The sequence below is a fragment of the Metopolophium dirhodum genome, chromosome 1, assembly GCF_019925205.1.
Source record: "Metopolophium dirhodum isolate CAU chromosome 1, ASM1992520v1, whole genome shotgun sequence".
Taxonomy (NCBI): domain Eukaryota; kingdom Metazoa; phylum Arthropoda; class Insecta; order Hemiptera; family Aphididae; genus Metopolophium; species Metopolophium dirhodum.
In genome coordinates, this window is record NC_083560.1 from 45,676,789 (window position 1) to 45,699,789 (window position 23,001).

The following is a 23,001-nucleotide window of genomic DNA, read 5'->3' on the forward strand; positions in this document are numbered from 1 at the left end:
TAATAATAATAATAATAATCGGTTAATTGAACTGTATATAATATATAATATAAGAAATTAATTCGGTTATTAAGCACCGATGGCGTCCGTACATGTACTCGATGTTTAATAATATTAATGTCATGATGATAATAATAATAATATACGGTTATATGCATATTATTTACTTAACGGTAGGTATACTTAAAAAACGAAAAGAAAAAAACTCATAATGACGAGCGAGTTGTAATTATGTACGTACAACATTAATATACCTATGTATAATATTATAATGCCACATTAATAATATATAATCGTATATATGTGTATGTATACTTCGTTTAATATATATTATTAGTTATTACGTAGCGCGGTGGAGGGCATTAGAAGCCGAGGAGTCGTCGAACGGAAAAATCAAAACGTCTTTCGGTTAGGCCGCGGGTCGGGTCTCTCGCCGACCTGCAGTCGGTTCGGTGTTCAAATAGGACGGGTTCGTTTTGCGTACAAAGCCGAATCGTCGTCCTTACCATATACATATTATAATAAATTATAATGTATACACTGTTGTGGGTATCATATATTATTATACACGGGACGACCATAATCGCTCGCACACATTATTCGGCGAAAACCAGTTCGAGGGGTACTAAATATTATGTACTAATTTCAATGCTTTTGTAATATGTTAAATACTGCAAGAAAACAGAGTGCCGGGCCCGTGAATATTGCGCGCTAAACATCTCTGTCCGAGTGATTAACGAGGCGTGACCGCGTACAATGTAAGCAAATAAGTATCTTAAAATAATAATTTATAATTGTAGCAGGTATTCATTTTTTTTTAGCAATTATAATTAGATGCCTATACGTATTTACACCAGGTATAGGCAAGACGGAACAAACGTTAGAATATTTTTCTTCGATTTGAGAGCAAATCATAATATGTAGGTATTATAATATTACAGTCGACCCTTTGATAGTTTGAAAATGGCGGGACTTATGAAAAATTTCGAATTACCTACCAAGACTTCGAATTGTTGAGTGGTTCGAAATATCAAGATTGGAAAAAAAAATTCGAACTACCGAGTTATAAAAAAAAATGTACCTACGGCCTACGATAATATTTTGATATAGTTATCGGAAATAATATTCAAAATTATACACAGTTGTAAACGATATTGACGAAATAGATTAAAAGAAATACATTTTGGTGAATGAACTTTGAATTGCCGAGTGTTGAACTTCGAATATTATCGTGTGTTGACGGATAGTTTTCCCTAAAACTTTACTATGAATTACCGAGTGTACTTAAATGCATTGTTTCTATTCGAATTAATGCGATATTTTGAAGGGAACGAAAATTAATTAAAATTACCGAAAGTTTCAAACAGTAATCAAAGGTTTGAATCATCGATAGTCGACCGAGAGTGCCTGTTAATATGTCGTAAACAACACATACACTTCTTTCAACAAACCGACAGCTGTAAATATTGCTTACGCGTACCTATACGACGTATACATAATTATTATTATTATTATTTATTCTAATATTATCCACGACTGTGCCGGACTCACATAATATATTATGCGTCTGTATGCACACTAGTTAATTAATCGCAGTAGTAAAACTCGAACACATTACTACCACAGTCGTAGTACTACGTCAAGGAACAAAAAATTATAATATATACGGTTATTATAATATATACTAAGTATAAATTACTATTATTACTATCCGAAATTAAAGTCGAACTGGCCAAGTATATCGCGGCCTCGACGTGCTGTGCAATGCACATATATTATAATATCGCATTGTGTATATTTTATATACGATTTTAAAATACACGCGACAGAGCTGAAGCGCATATTATACGATCTATGTATATACACATTATATAGGTACATTAACAACTGTCGGAAATTTCTTTTCGTTTTTACACGTCGATGGCGGGTATTTTGAAACGTACTGACACTTGCACGTAAAAATAACAACAAACACAGAGATCGTTTTAATTCTTCAGGGTCGAGGCGGCGGCGTGATGATGACGATGATGACTTTCGTCTGCTCCTGCAGCAGTAGCAATGACAGGCCGTCCCGGCGATGGGGGTATGCGACTAATCCCGCACTCCGTATACTCTTCTAATTTAAACCCCATCACGTGCAGAACATCCCCTCACCCCTTCGACCCCTACTCGCATTCTCACCCCCCCCCCCCCCCCCCCACGGTTACTCGGCTCGATTCAAACCCAATTATATAAAATATGACGAGGCGCACGTATGTACACCTATAAAGTGTACATACATCACACACGGTTTCTCACGAGCACGACACTGCAGCAGAGCAACTACACTCACCGTTTTAATTTTAATATAATACATTTATATAATACGTATATAATATATTATTATTTATAATGCGGCGGGGACGGCGCTGCGCGTAAAACCTGTTGGGCAATACAATAACAATAATAATAATGACAAACGACATAACCCCATCGGTCGGCCGACTATTGTGCGGGTCATGTGCGCCCCGGCTGGCCGACCAATATACACGCGATGTACCTATCCTCGCTGGAAACATTCGTCGGAACTCTCAACGGTATATACAAGACGTCCCTTATTTCATTATTATTATATTATTTAGGTACACGTGTGCCGAGAATGGTACATTGCAGATGACTTATTCTTATATTATTATGTAAAGCGCTAAAGTGTACAACAATTATTGTATTATACCACTAACCCCGACGGCCAATACAGTAGCCACGTAGGAATGACGTCGATCGTTATTGTATTTTTATTTCCAAAGCCACTGAACGTTGTATAGGTATACACAATATTTTATACATCATATATCATATAGTATGAAGCGTAATTCACCATCAATATAGAGAAGAAGAGTGGAACGTTTGGACGAAACATTTTTAAAAATTTTTTTCTAAAACGTTCGGATTCATTGGACCGTATACAGCGCACATTATAATATTGTATCATAATAATGTACATATATGTTGTACACGGCAGGTACCCGCGAGTGTGTGTGAACCGAATGCCTCCGAATGCGGTTCGTCCTCGCAACGGTAGCACAACATAATATGGTTATTTATTATTTTATGGCATAATATACAAGAGTGTAAAATGTGCACGGAATTACGGGTCGAGAGTAATATACTTCTCAGTCACGGACGCGGCGCGGCTTACAAACGAATATTACACATAAATAATATGTTCATATGTATATATAGGTATACACGCAGTGATTTTAATGCGATACATTATGATCGACGGGGCCGGGGTTCAGTGGATCGATGGGGGTCGGAAATTGTCAGAAACCGTCACAGCTCGATGGCCAGATGGCCATGTTTTCGGGCGAAACTTTTCGAAAACGTGGACTTGCGGAGAAAGACGACGACAACCGCGACGGTTCGCGCGTATATTATAGTATATGGCCCGTGGCGGGAAAGTGAGGCCAGTTTGGGGGGGGGGGGGGGGTTAAGGTTTATTTTTACAGCCGTGCGGTGGTCAGGGGTGCTCAGAAAAATAAAAATAAATATACGACGAAAAACCGACTGCGTATAATCCCGACCACATGGCGCACCCGCAGAGTAGCGTGTCGGCGGATATATATACATATACATTATTATGTACGGTACGACACACATATTATATATAATATACATGTGTAGCGGCGGCAGTCGTATATAACCCGCCGATGAGATATTTATTGCCCGCGCTGTATAAGCCGGCCCCGGCTGCACCCGGCCAACACGGTTTTTCGAAATTCCAACGACCTACAATATAATATTATTATATTATTATGTACAGCTAACGACCATCTGCGCGGCAACGCGTTCGTCCGCAGCCACAGCCACAGCCACAGCTGACTATATACGTGACTGCGACGTATGGAATCATCTCCGGCGGAGGCGGACACTGCGTGCGTCTTTCGCGCCTGCACAGCAGTTCCTTCCGACCGCGCCAACTCTTTATAGCATTAACAATATTCATAATCAAAAGAATATAATAAACGCGTGTAAGTAAACGTGTGCGCCTCCCACCGCAGCCCTCCCCCCCATCCCAAGAACACCGGATGTAACGGCCGTGCATTTATTATTGTATTAGTATACGTGTGCGCCTATTGTATATGTGTCGGTGGTGCAGGCGGTGGGTTGGGCCCGTCGCCGTCGTCGTCGTAGGCATACACAGGTGATAGGGTTAATAGAAAACGAGTATAAAAAAATAATTTCAAAAAAAACCACTTTTTATACATAGGTACAAGAGCGCGCGCGCCAGTTTTTTACGCGTTTCCGACGAGATCGAATCGGACTGAAAATTACCACTCCCGTCTATATCTATATCTACGTAATAGGTATAAACCCTACATTATGTTATACATTATGATATAATATGTGTTAAGTATTATTATTTTCACGCTTATAATATTAAGTTACCATGAATCATGATGTACACGGGACCATATAATATATACGTATCTTTCGACGGGTCTACGGCGCAACTGGCCTGCAGCAGGCTGCAGATTTATATGTTATTTCATAGCGCGGAATTTGTTTTTAGTTAGTGTCACCGTTAATCCGGAATTATATAATTTCACAAACAATAAGATCGCCGAGTTCCGGCCAATACACGACGCATACATAATAAATAGTAATTAATTATCGATCACAGTTTTGGGAAATGTCGCTCGGTGACTAGCACTTTTATATACTGCAGCATAATATAAACTTATTATTGTTTCAGCCCTCCCGACCGGCTGTGTGCGAAATACGCGTACTATACGTTTATCGTTAGTCATCGCCTATTATAGTCTCGCCGTCTCCGAGCCTTATCCCACAGTAAACCATTGAAGTAAACGCTCGTATTCATAATAGTTACGACTTACTATACTATACACCCGCGAAAACGTTGCACAATTTAATTTTAAGCAAGCGAATTCCTTTAACTTTTTTCAATGTATTTTCTAAGGATTTCTTGCGCTTACGTAATTTGTGTGATGCGAGTGCCTATATATCTCTTACATCTACTACAGATGTGTTTGTGTGTATATTATAATACCATATACACGCGCGTCTCTCTTATTAAGTCCTACACAACCACGCTATTTTTAAAACTACTAAAAATATTATTTTTTTTATCTCATGACGGTGAAACTAATTTATGTTAAACTAAACTGTTAATACAATTTTTCAACATTTTCTGCCTGCTATTATAGCCGTATATTATTCAAACGTGTAATTTAAAATAATACCGTTTAAAATACTCGCAGTGTTTTGATAATATGCCGTAAAATATGAAGTTTGACGTGTTTATAGTGTATATAATAATATGCTCATTTTATTATTCAAGATTTGTAAAGTGTTATTATATGATTTTAGAATTGAATTGTGTAAAAGTGCCCGTTCACAACAATGTACGACAAGGGGAGACTAAAAATAAAAACGAAAATTAAGTCTGATTTTTATTTTTTACTGCATTAGTTTCCGTGTTTGGGCACAAACACGAAGAGGGTCGTTCGAGTGATAAAACACCCTTGAGGAGTAAAGAAAAAAATATAGTGGAAACGCATTAAAACGGCGCCTGGCGCGGGGCGCCACTTAAAATCAATCCTTGTTCAAAGATAACTTCCCACAGACTCCCGACACGTGACATGAGATGGTCCTGCGATAACTTCGTTTTTAGCGTAGTAGATATATAAAAGAAAATTAAATCTTTGGTTAAAACTGTAATAATGGATGAAATTATTGCGTTCTCAATTCCTGACACAATAAATGTATTCTACAAAATAGTCATAACATCCCAGAGAGTTTCATAATAATTTATTAAACAAATGACGTCTTTGTTCATCTCTATATAATACAAATACAAGCCCGTTATTTTTATATATTATGATATTTCAATCGTTATGAAAGTATCGCAGCATTAATCATAATATAATATACAATTTTGGGTGATTATTACTTTTTGATATTTTCTTCAAAATGTAGGTCTATAACAATTTAATACGTAATTAGAAAAACCTTTACCTACCGTTTTATCACTTTTAACCATAAATAAATATTTACCAATTATTATAGTCTTTGTACCTATATAATATACAGTTGTATAAGCTGTATTATACAAACGTACCAATTAGAGGTATACCTAGCTATTAACGAAAAAAAAAATAAATTAGTATCCCATTCAATAAGAAATGGATATACATAGGACAATAAGAAACATCTGTTATGGTTGGACCTTATACGTTTGATATATTGTTAAAGGTGCATAAAAATGAGGGAAAGAAGGAAAGACGATATAAGTAGTCACATAATTTATACACAGTGCACTGCGGTGATCATATACTATGGGTTTCGAAACGTTATTATTTTATCATAATGGACCGATAGTCTATAATAATATAGATTAAACATATATAGATACGAATAAACAACATTAAGTAAACAATCATTGTATTAAATATAATAAGAACTATATAATAATACATGTAAGCACCTACACACCATAAATTATTATAAATCTGTAAAAGTAAAGTTTAGTCAAATATAATAAGTCATATGTTTCATGATAAGTAATAGGTAAGCTAAATTAGGCTAAAAAAAATCTTATCATAAAACTATAGGTTCTCATAATAATTTAGTAGTATTAGGTATTAGGTACACACGATTTATATAAACCTGAATAATTAATTAAACATAAAAAAATAATAAAATTTAAAGACTATTAAAGATGAATACAAATTATCATGTATTACGTGACATATTGTATTAATACAATATTATGAATATTCTATGAGTATACAGCACTTTGTGAGTTTTATCCGTTCCACGAATAAACTAAAACTACGGAAATACTACAAAACCAAAATATAGTATATATTGATTGGTCTTAGTGTGATAATATACTCATATATAAAATTATAAGTTAAAATATAAAAACTAAATTTCCAAAGAGTCAAGATAATATAGAGATTTAAAAAAACCCACGGTCGTAGGTGTCGTTGTAAAATGGCATATAAATATATATTATAAACGCAAGTATAATTCTTGACTAAGAAAAACTTTAACATGCATGGATGCTATTTCTGTTTTAGGGGGTCGAGTGGTCGACACATTTTTACGGCAATCGACCAAATATGTGCTCTAAGCAATCCAAACGCGGTTAACGGTATAGTGACTAAAGTATATAGCAACTAGTAATATAAATTTGTTTTTATTTTTATGATGTTTGGTTAGTTAATTTCCCATACGAGAAACAAACAATAAATTCCTCATCTCGCTATATTATAGTACCGTGTTTACTTTAATTATTTTGCCGTAGAGCACCAGATGATGCAAGATTGGAAAAACAGTATAATTATTGTGAGAAAATCGTGTTGTCTTCGTCAAGAGTTGACACTGACGGCAATGGATCATAAAACGAACGAACAACGAAAAAAATATCTTGTTAACAATATGATACGGTTATTACCGTGGGGGAGCTATAATATAACAGTACCGATATTCTCGTTTAGGTAGGTGCGTGCTCGCAGTGGCCAAGAAGTCGTAAATTTATCATAATGAAAATAAACACGTATCGGTACACGCAGGCTTTCGGTATGTAAAAAAAAAAATAAATAATAATAATAACAAGGCGAGAGCTGACCATGCAGATTTAAATTTTTGCATGTTTTCTTTCAGTCTACAATCAATCTCGCCGTTAACATAATTCTACGTATTTTCCCTCCGCATTCTTTCTGTTGTTTTTTTTTTTAAACATTCTGTCATAAAATGAATAAACAACTTAACTTTGAACGCACATACGCATATAGTCAGAAAATATAATATATACCATTGTTTGGACAGTCTAGATAAGGCATTAATACAAACAAGTGCTTGTAATGTTTTGTTGTAACTTGTAATCCATTCTTTCGTGCCAAGCACAGGTCTAACCTCTATTTAGGTATGGGTACTTGTTGTACGTGCCTGTCGTCTCTAATTTGTGATGTGTTAAATGAAGATAAAAAAAAATTAATCGAGTTGAGGCTTGTCCAAGTTGCTTATAGAAAAGCCAAAATTAAATTAAGTCAATAATGAAATAGTTGACAATTTTAATTAATTTTTAAAATTAACATTTTGGTTTGTAGAAAAATAATAATGTATAATATTATTCAATAATAACAAATTTAAATTAACTAACCATAATTACAAAAACAAACTCGCACATCACTACAATAGTAGTAGACAATAATAAACTACTGTTGGCATATAAAGTACAATATTATTATAAGTACAGCCTGCTCACAGGTAATGTGCATATAATTATTTATTGTTTTTTTATTTTTTTTTTTTTTTTAACATGCGCCGTCAAAACATTATAAGACTTATAAGCTAAATTATATACATGTGTATACTACGAGTTTATGAGTCTATTGTATTCGAATTTGTTTTTTTTAAATGCACAGTACCTACATTAAGTCGAATTTATGTTGATTCAAACATAATTCCAAAAAAGCAAATTAACGACTAGACCAGCATAACAAATTCGATTCCAGTTATGGTAGATGACAATCGGTTACTAATCGAGTGCCACAATAATAATAATAATAATTCAAGAGTAGGAACAACTGAAACCAAAGATAAACATACAAATATGTAAGTAAGGGGAAAAAATACTTATACAAATAAATAAAAATTGAATATGTATGTAGTGAATAATAAAAAAAGGAAATATTATTGTACACTGTTGTTTGAGCGACCTAATAAAACTGTATTCAAATTCAAATCTGCCACACATTCATAGGTATAATTTATAACTTGTAAATTATAATAACTTTTATACTCATACTAAAATCATGAATGGTGGCAACTATAATAATATTGTTATGGTTGCATTATTATCGATGTTCGTGGAAAATTATACATGCATGCTCGTGTACAATTACTAAGTATGCTTATAGTTTAACTGATAATTAGTGATAATAACGAAAAACTTCAGAGTTGAACAATAATAATAATATAAATTATGTAATAGCTAATAGGTAATAACTAATAAGTAATAAGTAATAACTTTACTAATACTTATTTATATTGGTGGGTACACGTATTATTATACTAAATCGTGTTTAATGACAGATATTAATATTTAAAACATTGGTAAATGGTAATTAATAAAACAAATGCATTGTTTTTTCTTGTTTCTACGAAGCTGTTTCATAATAAGTTTTAAGCTGTATAGCGATTGGTAGATTTACAATAAAATGAACATAAATCTCAAACATAGAAACATGCAATGCAGTAAAACATTTTTACGAGGTCCGTCTATTGTAGACATTTTATTTTTATTTTGGGATTAATATTATAAACAATATTTATTTGAAAAAAGAAATATTCAACTTAATATTATTGACTAAATTATAAATTACGTGTTAAGTAATAAAGTAAATGTAAAAACACATTTTGGATTGTGTTCAGCACACATTGTATTCAGTATTAACTTATTCTGTATAATTCGACCTATGTATAGATTATAGTCTATAGGCTATCAATGATTGAAAATTAGTGGAAAATATTCTCGTGAAATATTATAATAATATCAATCACCTAGGTATCGAACCAGCTTTGATTCTGGTAGACTTAATTCGAGACAACCGGATAATTTTATTTGTGTACCTAAATACCTAGTTTATGTTAACACTTTATCAAGTTACTTTTAAATTCAAATATGTAATAATTAAACCCCGTTTTAAGACTAAACTGAAATCATTAGTACCTATGATATTGGCCAAGTACATAATATAGTTGCGAAGAGAAATGGGAGATCGAGAAAAATGATAAAGACCAAATTTAACATTACAGCCAACAGGTATATAATATATTCGTATTTCTTGCCACATGTCTAGCTCAACTCTTTTTTTAAACCAAATAAACAAAACGGAACTTTTTCATTTGTTTATTCTAAATGTATCATCAAAGTCATTGCGCCACAAACGCAAAGCTTTGGATATTTAAAATATAAGCTAATCTAATTAGGTATTTTTAATTTTGCGGAAGAATTCAAAAATATAATATTATAGCCTTCAAGGTAGACCTATTTTTATTTGGTCTTGAAACGGATCTATATTCCATATATAAATCGACGACCTAATTTCAATCTCATACTTTTTTTTTTTTTTATTAGTATTAAAATATAATATTAACGATCAGATGTTTTCTGGTTATTTTGGTAACAACAACACTCGCGTGATAAACAATATTATTAACTTATTTAAATTCATGTTTATCGTCGGTTAACGGTAAACGTTTATGAACCATTGAAAACGATACTTATTGTTATTGGAAAAAGAAAAAAAAAATGCGATACCAACTACTTGTTACCTGCCTACTACCAAATATGGTATACCTACATAGGTACAGTAACCGGGTCCGCGTAAAGTGAGAGTTTTCGTAATGCGAGGTTTCGTGTACAGTGGTATTATACCGGGTCGTAAAGATAAGATTGCCAAGACGACTTACCCAAATCTTCGACGAGTCTGAGCATGACCCCTCCGATGTGCAGGTCACCCTTAACCCGCAGCGTCCGTTCCACCTGCAGATCGGACACGTAGATCTGCAGGTTCCAAGAACCGTCGCCGATGATGAACCCGTTGGTGGCGGTCATGTTTATGTTTTCGTCGTGACGGGCGCGAATTTAAAATCGAAAAAAAAAAAACGAATCGAAATCGGACGCAGTGTTATTATTATTACCGATTTGTTGTGTTTTCGAAAACCGGCGGTAACGCGGAGGGGGAGGTTGTGGGGGGGGCGGTAAAGTTCGGTCGCGCCGCGGTCAACGGCGGGAGTTCGGCCGCATGGTCGAAAAATTCGTCTGCGTCGATGCGGTATACGGTATGTGGTAACGAGCGAAAAACTCCCGGATCGCGAGGTTTGTATCTTACGATTATTATTACGAGTGTACGCAAATATTGGTGTTTTCACGGTGCGAATGTCGGTCGGCGAGACGTACACGACAGTCTGCGGCGGCGGCCGTTTGCGTACTGAGCACCAGTGGAGTGGTCCTGGTCGGCGGCGGTCGTAGTCGCGGTCGTGGTAGCCGTCGGTGCGGCGCGGCGGACACGTGATAACGCGGACAAACATTTATTATTATTATTTTTTATATTTTTCTCCGTACCGTCGGAGAGAGCGCTGCCGTCGGCGTCGGCGGCGGCAACGTGTGGTACGGTACACGCCGTGTCGTCGTCGTCGTCGTCGTCGTCGTCAGTGGCGGCGGTGGGGAGGATGGCACGAAACCGGCCGCCGACGGCCAAAGACAAAAATGTGACCTCGACCGCATCGCAGCGACCGCCACCAACGCCGCCGTACACGCGGTCGTCGAGAGGACGCTACGGTAGACGACATCGGCGGCGGCGGCGGTGGACATCGTCGTCGTCGTCGTCGCGACGCGTCGTGCAGATGGTCCGCCGCCGTGCCCTCTTCGTATGTGCTCGGCCGGTATGCCTTCCGCCTCCAGCGAGATGCTACCGGGCAGCAGAGCTGGGCGGCGGTCGCACACGTCTTCCGTCGGATTTTCTCCACCGCCATCCATCTCCTCTCCGACCGGGCGCACGGAAACACGACAATAATATCATTGTTATTAATTATTATTATAACAACACCCGTGTACCGTGCCGCCGTCGTAATATTATATTGTCATTATATTGGACGATAGTCGCGTGCGGTACACGTTTGTCGGCGGCAAATACCACAAGCCGGGAATCGAATCGGTATCGCGATGGTACGAAACGGTGGCCTGCGCCCGCCCGCGGTGCACATTATCGCACCGCGGCCAATGCCGCCAAAAACCGGCTCGGTCGACCTAGAGGGCATGTTATCATGCCTTGCCTCTCTTTCGTTTTCCATTCCTGCAACCCTTCGGCGCACGTATTGTTATTGTATTTTTTTTATTTTTCTACCGCGAAACGAAACAAAGTCGACGACGAATCGCGCACACGACAATACTAATTGAATACGCAGGTTCGTTTTTTTTCTTCACATTCCGCACGGTTATACGCGACCCCGCGTGTTCATAATAATAATATTATACCGTGGTAATAGTATAGTATATGGTATAATGTTATATATATATACGTATGTATCAGGGACGGGAACCTTTTGAATTTATCGGTATCGGTTCCGGTACTGGTTCGCTCCATGGAAAAATAAAATAATTGTTGCGGTTCGGTTCTGAAAAAAATTAAAGTATCGGTTCCAAATAATTTCGTTATCGGTTCCAGATAATTTAGGTACCGAAAAAAATAATAATTTTAAATACTTATCCGAAATGCGGACTTAATTATTAATAGTATGAGAAATATTATAAAACTCGTAATAATATGATCATACACAGTTTATACACAAAACACTAATATCATTAAATTATGATGAACAAAATTATTTTATTTTTGAACCTAAGAGAACTTATTTAATTTCGGTTCGGTTCCGGTTCCTAATATTTTTAATGTTCCAGCTCCAGAACTGGTTCTTTAAGGTTCAGTTCCAGAACCGGGTCTTTTAGGTTCGGTTCCAGTCACTGGTATGTGTGGACTTGACTACTTGAGAGGCATTTTAGTATGAAACTCGGAGGGGGGGCTCTAAGAAGTCTTAAGTGCGCCGGAGCTGGTACGTTAAAAATACGAAAATATGACGTCTTACTGCAGGAAAAACTCTCGTGTAGGACAGTCGGATTTCGTTAATTTTTGTTTTATTTTAAAAAAATACAACATTTTGCAGGTCCGGATCAGAGCCCGATTTTCAAAGTTATAAAATAATTATAAAAGCTTAAACATGAATTTGTATAATATGCACGATATCTGGTATTTTTCAAACGTATTTTTCTAGCACTATTTAAAGTAAAATGAAAATTCGGGCTTTGATACGACCTGAAAGTAAGTACTCATCTTTCAGAAAAAAAAAAACCATGAATGAGACATGAGAGTTTTTCCTGTGAACTAATTTTTGTTGATATAATACACCGTAACGTAACAACCTCCCCCCTAAATAGGCATCGGACAGAATATTAGTGGAAAAGTATTATGTATATAATAAAGGTGTCAACTGAAATATAAAATACAATTTTCATATTTCATAGAATTGCTGAATATTTGGAAAAACCGACACCGACACACATGTTTTAGCCCCCCCCCCCCCATTACAATAATATTGTAAATGTGTTTTCAATAATTTTGAATGGCCATAAATTTAATATTGTAACATCTTTAATTTCTTCAGTGGTTTTTTTTATCAGCTGTCATCCGCGTCGCGCCGTTCTGAGTTGATGAAAATATGTAATAAAAATCTATTTTCTAAGTAAGTACCTAATTAATGTTATCAAACAATATTTGAGCAGATATTTAATTAATTATAATTTAGTTGATTTGATGACGTCATCATTTCTGTTTATAATACTTTTGAAATGTTCAAGAGTATATAGGCACATATTATAATTATGTTTTTATATTTTTTTATGGTTAAATTGTTTATCTTGTATAAGACGCTGTAAGTTGTCTTGTTGGAATTAATAATTACGAGCGAAGTGAACGGCTCTAATATATATTATAAATGTAATTATTAGCTTTGCCCCCCCCCCCTCTCGATGATTACACAACATTTTCACTTATACTGAGGGGTAGAAATTACAAACAAATAATATAATGTCAGTTAACCCATCCGCAATCGGCTTCCGGTTAAACTGTGATTTATTTCGAGTGTCTTCGAGTGTCTGCAGTAACCTTCCCTCGTTCCACATCTATAACGCTGTTCGGTGATGTTTCCTATCCGATAGTATATTTAAAAATTGTGAGGGACAATATTTTGATAACCGCCTATACTATGGCATAAATTACGAAATTAATAATGACATGTAAATTTAACATTTCGTTTATCGCCCGTTTCGTCGTTGTATGACAAACCACAAACCGCGGCATGGGCCGGCATCGAGGGCATCCGCAGGAATTTGTCAGGGGGAGGGCAAAATATTTTCATTTTTACACGTTTTCCTTCATATGGACGATAGGAATGTAAAAATATTTATGAATTACATATGCGTAGATAGTCAGTTAAAACTCTTACAGCATTAACTTTAATTAATTGCTATGTAAAGTGTAAAATGAATGAGGAATCTTGTATTATATTTTCAAATCTTAGATTTAAAAAGAACATTTTTTATGAATTTCTAACTCAAAATAATTTGCAAATTTTCGTCATTTGTACGTATTTTGTCAAGATTTGAACTTTAAATGCTTACAAATAAAAATCGTGACTATGGATTTTTAATTTTTTTCATCTGCCATTGAAACAATAACCTAGGAGCCTTCTATTAAATTTTCAAGCTTTTTTAACCAACAAATAAAATTGTATTGATATTTATAGAAAAAAAATTGGAAACTGAAAATGTCCGTAAACAGCTCAAAATAAGTCAAAATATTTGAAAAATGTTATGGTGTATAGAAAATGCTAATATATCAAAATTGCATACACCTACGGTCATTTGTTTTAGAGTTGCACCAAAAACCAAAATCGATTTTCTCGAAAACAGATTTTGCGTAAAAATTCCCGTTTTTTCTTAATTTTTCTTTTGTTTTTCAGGTCGCTTTTGAAAATTACTGGGAACTACTTTTTACTTTTGACCCCCAAAGTACCAACTAGATTCACTTTCCTATCAGAAAAGGTACTGTTGAAGAAAATCCAAGCGTTTTTACTGTCCTAAAAAGTGATGACAATGACAGACACAAAAATAAAAAAATAAAAAAAAATCACACATTATTATAAAATCAATACATTCATCGCTTCGCTCAGAATCTAAAAAAATCTACATATCACAAAAAATTACTAAATGATAAATTAATAGTTAATGTGTAATTGATAACAATAATATGCGATAAAGTTTGAATATTAGTGAAATGGGAGTATTTTGAACAACGTAGTTTAACGACTACTGTATAATACTATGCTGGTTTACAATTAATTATTGAGGTATAGTATAACTATTAATTTTAATAGCATACCTATTCAATATTATATTAATTGATTTTAGGTGTTTTTGATTTATTCTTGTGATTTGTGAAGTTACAGTATTTTATATTAACGGTTGTAATATAGACTAAATAAATAGATTTGTTTAAAAAAATTATAATTTCGCATCAATGTATTTTTTTAAAAAAATTTTTGAGTGTAAAAGCTTCAACATCATCTAGGTTATTGGTCTACAATTATAATATTTACATTAACATTAATTGGTTAGGTTATTTGCTTTGCTAAATTACAGTGTTGCAATTACGGTTAGTATATACGGTATGTATAAAGTATATTTTAAAGTTATTTACATGTTTACTTAGTTATTAGTTATCTTATTTTTAATGTTGGTGTCTATACCAATGGTTTTGAAAAAGTTGTAAATTGAGTGAGTGTTATGTTCCCCAAGTGATTAATGTATTATAATGTGTATCCGCCTATGATATATATAGTGTATACTAATAGTATAATATTATTGGCAGTTGTTATTTTTCTAATTTACTAAGCCTATTAATACATTTTTTGTGAATTACACACAATTATACAACCACAAAAAGTAGTAATAACAATTTTTTTGAATTTTGAAGGGTTGAAGTTTGAGAGTGAAAAAGTGCCTGGTGTCCCCGGGGACCAACAGAATAATGGATCTTTAAGTCAATAGATCCAGGCCGACATGTGCCGGCCATTTTTATATACGTTATACACTTATTATACCTATGTATCTATTGTAATGGTTTCGAATCTAAGGAGACATTTTCAGACGATACAGAATGCACTAGGCTTGGCACATCGCGTTGGCTGTTCCCGGCAGTCGCGCGATGCGACTGAGAGTAAGTAACGCCCGCAGCTACTAACTCCCGGATGGGTGACCACCCGGGTTCGTAGTAGTTGAAACCTGCAACACATACACGTATGCTTACCTACCATAACAACACCTTACCGTACCAACCTTACCAACCACAGTACATAACCCCCACAACTGCTAATGAGTAATGACCATAGTCGCCGGGCTCAAGTTCAATAATAATAATAAAAAAAAAGAATGCACTAGGAAAGTTGTTATCATCATAAATAAATAATTATATTCACTCATTGTGAGTATACTCTAGCGTTAGTAGACATTTTGAATAATAAAGTTTAAATTAGGGCTATAAATTATATAATAATATCGACGGGTGACGATTATCCTAAATCGGTGAAAATCCCATATTTTAAGTATGATTACGAAGTGTAATTTTTACGAGTATATGGGTACTATAAAGTGTTATAATTTATTCCGAGTGTATGGATTTTTATGAATACATTTAAAAAGTACTTCACTAAAGTCCTGTCCGTAAAACATAACAACTTAAGTCTTAAGGATTCAGTTTAATATCACGCTGAATATAGTCGCCATATATGTATATAGAACACACGGTTTTATCTCGGCGGTTCCAAACACGACTACATCATACCTTAAAAATAGGACGGCCGGTTTTTACGCATAGGTAATGTACCAACTGCCATTTATATTTCGTTAATATGGAATGTTTAGCATAAATGATTATTATTATTATTATAGATATTTGCATATTTTATTGTTTATGTCACCTATTTCAGTGCGCTGGTTTGTATATTATGCATATATAATATAGAAATTATAAACAAGATTATCTTCTAAGCATGAATTGGTCGTAGTGTACGTACGTTTATGGTTGTGCTGCAAATTAAAAATTTAACGTCACAACATGATAATATCAGAGTATAAAAATTCACTACTTTACTAGGATGGAACATACATTTTTGTAAAATATATAATATAAGATTTCAGAATATAGATCAGCGTTTATACACATTTTTTCATTCATAAACGACATACCCATTTGACTTCTGACACTGTAGTAGGTACCGGTCAATGAGATATAAATTTCACACGAAATAATTATGAAATAACTAAATATAATGATGGAAAATAATATTTATTTATTTTAATGAGTAATACATTACAAATGTAATAATAATACAATTAAAAATATAATGCGAACTTTTGGGTTGTTCGCATATACATTTTACGATAAAAAATGATTCTGAGTGAAGATGGTCTAATTTTTTGAAAATCAAGGTTACCAAACAATTATTTTGATATATCAATATGAAAATGTTAACAAATGTTCGTGTTTTTTTTTTGTTCTTATCAATTATTAGTAGGTACTGAGAATTTTAAACGTTGACCTCCTAAAAGTACCAACTAGTTCCAATTTGTTGCCTACTAGAAACCTCTTTCGAAGTCGATGTTTGGAGCATATACAAGCTTCTTTCCTTTCAATAACGGACAACGATATTATACTTATATTAATTACTAATATTTACAAAATATACATACCCTAGATAACCCAATACCCATATATTTTTAACTATTATACACATTTTGTTATCTCAGAAACTCACGTTAAATTTTCTTTTATACTCGATATTAACGATTTCAAAAAACAAATCAGCCTGTCTTTGGCAGTACAATTTGCAGTACGAAAAGGGTGGCTTTCGTTTAAAAAAAAAAGTTTCTATAACCACATAGCATCACTCCATAAATTGAAAAATGTAACAAATATTTCAAAGTACACAAATATTCTAAATAAATTCATAATCGATAAAGTGTAACATATTATATAATATATTATATAAGCATACTATATGCTTGGTAAATTGCCTTGTATAATATAAGCTACATAACTATTGATATAATTCATATTTTAATTCAATATCTTAAGATCAGAATTAAATAAATTTTTGTTTAAATACAACAACAAATTATTATAATACAATTGTATAATAATGTTATGAATAAGTATTATTAAACACAGTAAATAAGCCAGGACGTAATAGATAGTAAACAATTAATAAATATAGTATTCATAAAACAAGTAGAATTACGGAATTAAATAATGATTGTAAATTAGAATAAACAGGTACAATCCCGAAACTGCAAATAAGCACTTTTTATATAAGAGGGATTGTCCTAGTTAAATTTAGATATAATAAGAAACAGGAAGATTGGAAGACGATCAGTGGAAAATGGAGCTGATAGTGCCATTGTCTGTATATGTTCAACTCAATAAAACTTTATAACTGAATAGACGTGTGTTTGTTACTTTATTTACTAAATCTATATTCAAACTCTACAAGTACGAGGCTACTGTCGACCGACTATTGTAACAATAATATTTTTTCTGATGTCTTATTGACTGTTAGAGCTTTGACATAATTTAAAATTTTCTTTAGAAGTGAAAAATTAAAAATTGTGATTAAAATGCAAATATACATTTCCAACAAATTATAGAAAAGTTAAAAATCGCAACATGTATGCCATGTTCTTGCTTTGGTATAACTTGAGCATTTCATCAAATAAGACGACTCGTTCGAGGTTCACTCGCTTTAAATTTTACGTACCTACCTATAATGTGGTGTTTGCTAATACTATAACCACGGTAATAGGCATAAATCCCGTTACACTTGATTATTTCGTTTAAAGTTATTTCAAAATTGAAATCCTGCAGTACTGCTATAAGTTTAAAAGTCAATCATTTATATACAAAATCTCAAATAGTTTGTATTTCGTCATTTCGATGCAGTATAATTTCATAATTTATAACAAAAAAAATATACATTTATATTCATTAAAAAATTATAATCAATTGGATAGTTCCTTACATTTCTCCCATAATATATATTAATTATATATATAGGTAAATTAACAAATAAAAACATAAAATAGAAAAAAATCAAATACAATTAAAGTAAATATTGTAATTGAACAAATAAACCTGCCTAGTATCTTATACTTATAATGGATATGTATATATGTTATATCACATTAATCATTAATCATTATTAATAGGTATTTAATACTATTATGATTTATGTTACTTTATAAATAATAACCATGTACTGTATTTTGGGTCTGGAGACGGTGACAAAATAAATGTAGTTATAAATATTCAGTGCGCAAGTCACTCAATTTCCTCAACCAGAACAAATAACTCAAATGTAATATTACAATAATATTTATAATTGAAAGAAGTATATAATATCTACAATATTGATTAACATTAACCAGTACCGTAGGTATAGGGTTTTTCGGCTGGGGAGAGGGTACAATATAGGGTACACTAAAATGAGTTGGTTCACATTTAAGAATAATGTTTACCTACCTTTACAAATTTCGAAATCCCCATACTAGATACGTATTTCCCTGCAAGCTACGGAGTAACCGCTACGCTACTAATGAAGTTTGTAATTATATTACCTTTTTTATTCCTTGTTGTAAATTTTAACTTGTGTTTTTTAAAAAAAATTTTGATATGGTTTATGTTTATTGTTTATATTATGTTTTATTGTTCATGTATTTTAATATTACTGGATTATAATTTTTTTAAAGCTGATTATTGGTGTCCACGACAAGCAAATATCCAATTTCCAATTTGATATTTTAGGGGGGGGGGGATTTAAAAGCTTAAGCGGGACTGTCATTAATTATACTATGCCCATAGTATAGTTAGGTATTTAATACTGTATAATTCCAATTAAATAAGGATAATTAAAGGCATTTAAAGCTTAATCAAATACAATCAAATATAACTGGTATTTTATTTTACAAATGACCTGAATTCATACTATTCAACACAATCTATATCGTACAACCAATTAAATGGCTTAATTGTTCTGAATTATTAAATTCAACAATATTTAACAGGTATTCTTATTTTATTTGATTAGTACCTACAGGGCTACAGGCTACAGTAAACTATTAAAACATATTTTCCAAATAATTTACTGTTAATGAATTTATTAATAATTGCCATCATAATATAATTATAACACGTTTTTGATGTTTGAAATATCATCTGATCCACAAATTGCGATAAATAACTCCGGAATAAAAATGATTTTGAAAAAAAAAATGACCATTAATATTAGGTAGGTATAACAAAATTCAATGGACATGAAAAAGAAATAATGTTTAATTAATTAAATAAATACAATATAAATTATATGTAGGTCAAACTATAGGAGAAATATAATGTGAGAACACAATATAAGGAATAATAAAAATCAGGAAACATATAAATCTCTTGCAATAGCAGAACGTATCTTAGAAACTATTCATAATATGAACACAATAAAATACAGATTAAAACAAGTCATAAATAAGCGAAAGTCAAATATAATAGAGAAGCAATAGAAATGTCAAAAAAATAAAAACGATCTGTTAAATTGAGATTTAAGTCTTTTACAAAATAATTCATTAAAATTGTTAAGAAAAAAAATATATTTAAGGAAAGATGACATTGTATGGTAAGGACAAATGTATAAATTATAACTTGTCGATCAGTGACGTTATATTATGTTTTCTACAAAAGGAAGTGTACACGTTGAAACGACGTTTCAGTTTGTGTTTGGTCACAACAGAGACAACATTGTACTCGAAATGTGTATTTGCTAAAATAACATTTATATTATGCGTTTTAATTTAAGTATTATGTATCCATAAGTTATAAATAGGTATTCACATAGTCTGTATATTATATTTCACATTTTGAAATGGTTTTAGATTTAAATAGGCGTTGGTAATCATTAAAAAAAAAAATCGTTTATTCGATTCATATACATTTTAAATAACAATATGCATAGTAATGGAATAACTTCTAAGTAAAATAAATTGAGATTATAAAAACATTAGATTGGACTCAGCATTTATTTATTCGACGAATATTCAGGCGTGACAAAAATAATAACTATACACGCTTAATATCAATAAACATTCTCAAACTCTTTAACTAGATATCAATTACATTGTAAAACGATCTTGTACGAATATACCATATTAACAAACAACTATAGTACCATTGAAACAAATGAATTTAAAATTGTATATTTAATTTATTTTTAATTATTTTTCACACTGTGAAGTTATAAACATGATACAATTAAAAAATAACTAAATCAAATTGTTGATTTGGTCGTTAAATATATTTGAGCGAGTTGTAACTAAAAATTATTTATTTTCAATCCAAAATGACAAAGTACCTATATAATATTTTAAACATTTTTTCCAGGACTTGCAAACGTTCAATAATAACGTTATGATTATAACTTTATATTTGACAAAAAAAAAATTGAAATTTGTAAACGTAATTATAACGAAAAACGATAATCAAAAATAATTAAATACCGCAAAACAAAACATATTATATATCATTTAACAAAACATAACGCAAAACATAATTTATAGAATTTCATTGAACGAAAAATAACGCAAAACGAAATAATTTAAAATCCATTTATTTAAAAACTATATTGGTTTCGTAGAAATATTTATTTCATGCATGGGTACGGACATTATTAGAATTGATTATATTATATTCCGTATTTGGGCCATTACCTGCCCGCATTAGTTATGACTAAATATTAATACATTTAATAGGTATTAAGTACTATTAACACTATTCTAAATAACGATAAACGCAAGAATTGTACAACGTTTTAATTCTAAATAACGACAAACGCAAAATTTGGATAACGTTATAACTTATAATATTCTGAATAACGATAAACACAAAACTTGTAAAACGTTTTAATTCTAAATAACGATGAACGCAAAAATTGTGTAACGTTTTAATTGCAAATAACATAAAACGAATTTTTTTTTCGAATGCAAGCGCTGCATTTTTTTTCATTAATTTTAATTGAAAAAAGTTGTGCATTATAACATAATAATAATACGCCAATACTATAATATACTATAATATGTCGCGGGCCATATTAACATTTGGATAATGCCGCTATTAGCCGAATAATACAACTTTAGGATGACCTCATGGGATGATAAAATAATTTTAATTTACAAACAATATTAAGTATAAATTATGACTCAGACATAATTAGTAATTACCATAAAAGTCATATTATCAGATAACAAAAATAAAACATAATTTAAATTATATTATATTATATGTATAAACAACTTTATTAAATAAAATATTATAAAGCTGAGTGCTCACCACGTAAGTTACCAATTAGACACAGTTTACTATTCAGTAAGTTGTTTGTAGGAGAATACAATATATTATTACCTAAATCGTGACAAATACAAATGAGGAATACAAAAAGATAATAAAATAAAATGCGAATAATTCATCAGCGTTAACTACACTCTAAGTGGCTTAAAACCAGTTAATGAGTATATGATATATGGGCTTATATTATTAGTAATATATAGCAAACAATAATTATAAATGTAGATGAAACTGAATTATTCCCAATGGGTCCTTAAGCATTGCAGTTAGACACATCTCCAACAATTTTTGATATGAATTACCATATATAATGAGTTTTAAAAATATTAAAGAACTGCTGTTCCCTTAGCACCAAATAATAAGCCTTTTACCTAACAATTTATTATTTTCGATCTGGTTTCTTTTTCTCAGATCCGGTATAGGTACATAATATTTAACGTTAATCGCCCGGTTTTCCGCATTGACGTCCTCATCCTTGGTTAAGACATTTGTTTCCTATCGAATTGTTGGGCCAAAGACGAATCCCCAATTGTTTTTCATGTATATAAGTAAAACGCTGATGGGCACTTCAGTTTTGCGTTTCCGAATCTACTACACCTTCACAGTGAATTTCATCGTAAACTTCAAATTTGTTTGCCCTGATTAGATTAGTTGAGCGGATCTTTTGATGTTCTGTTTTAGAATAAGTGCCTCGATTATGAGTAAGGCTTTCGATAATCATTATTTATTATATTATAAATTATTAAAATTATTTTAGTATTTCTCAGCTCAGACGTAATGCCTACAGTGGCGATTTCCCTCGCATTTCGACCACCTGTACCACAGTCCACGGTAGGCAACCATGGACACTTTTAGAGAATTTGTCCTCTCTGCACTGCTCTTCATACCCTGCTTTCTAGACACCCACGCATTGGTGTTGTTTCAGTGTTCG

General features: G+C 32.5%; 1 protein-coding gene across 1 annotated transcript in view; it reads right to left on the reverse strand.

Annotated features, from left to right (window-relative positions):
- The window catches only part of LOC132934377 (unc-112-related protein-like), a 97,746-nt gene extending 86,690 nt beyond the window's left edge, over window positions 1-11,056 (reverse strand). The window contains exon 1 of the mRNA XM_061000690.1: window positions 10,486-11,056. Coding sequence (XP_060856673.1) covers window positions 10,486-10,630 — 145 coding nt within the window. The 5' untranslated portion in view covers window positions 10,631-11,056. The remainder of the gene's footprint in view (window positions 1-10,485) is intronic.
- Between the last annotated feature and the right edge of the window lie 11,945 nt (window positions 11,057-23,001).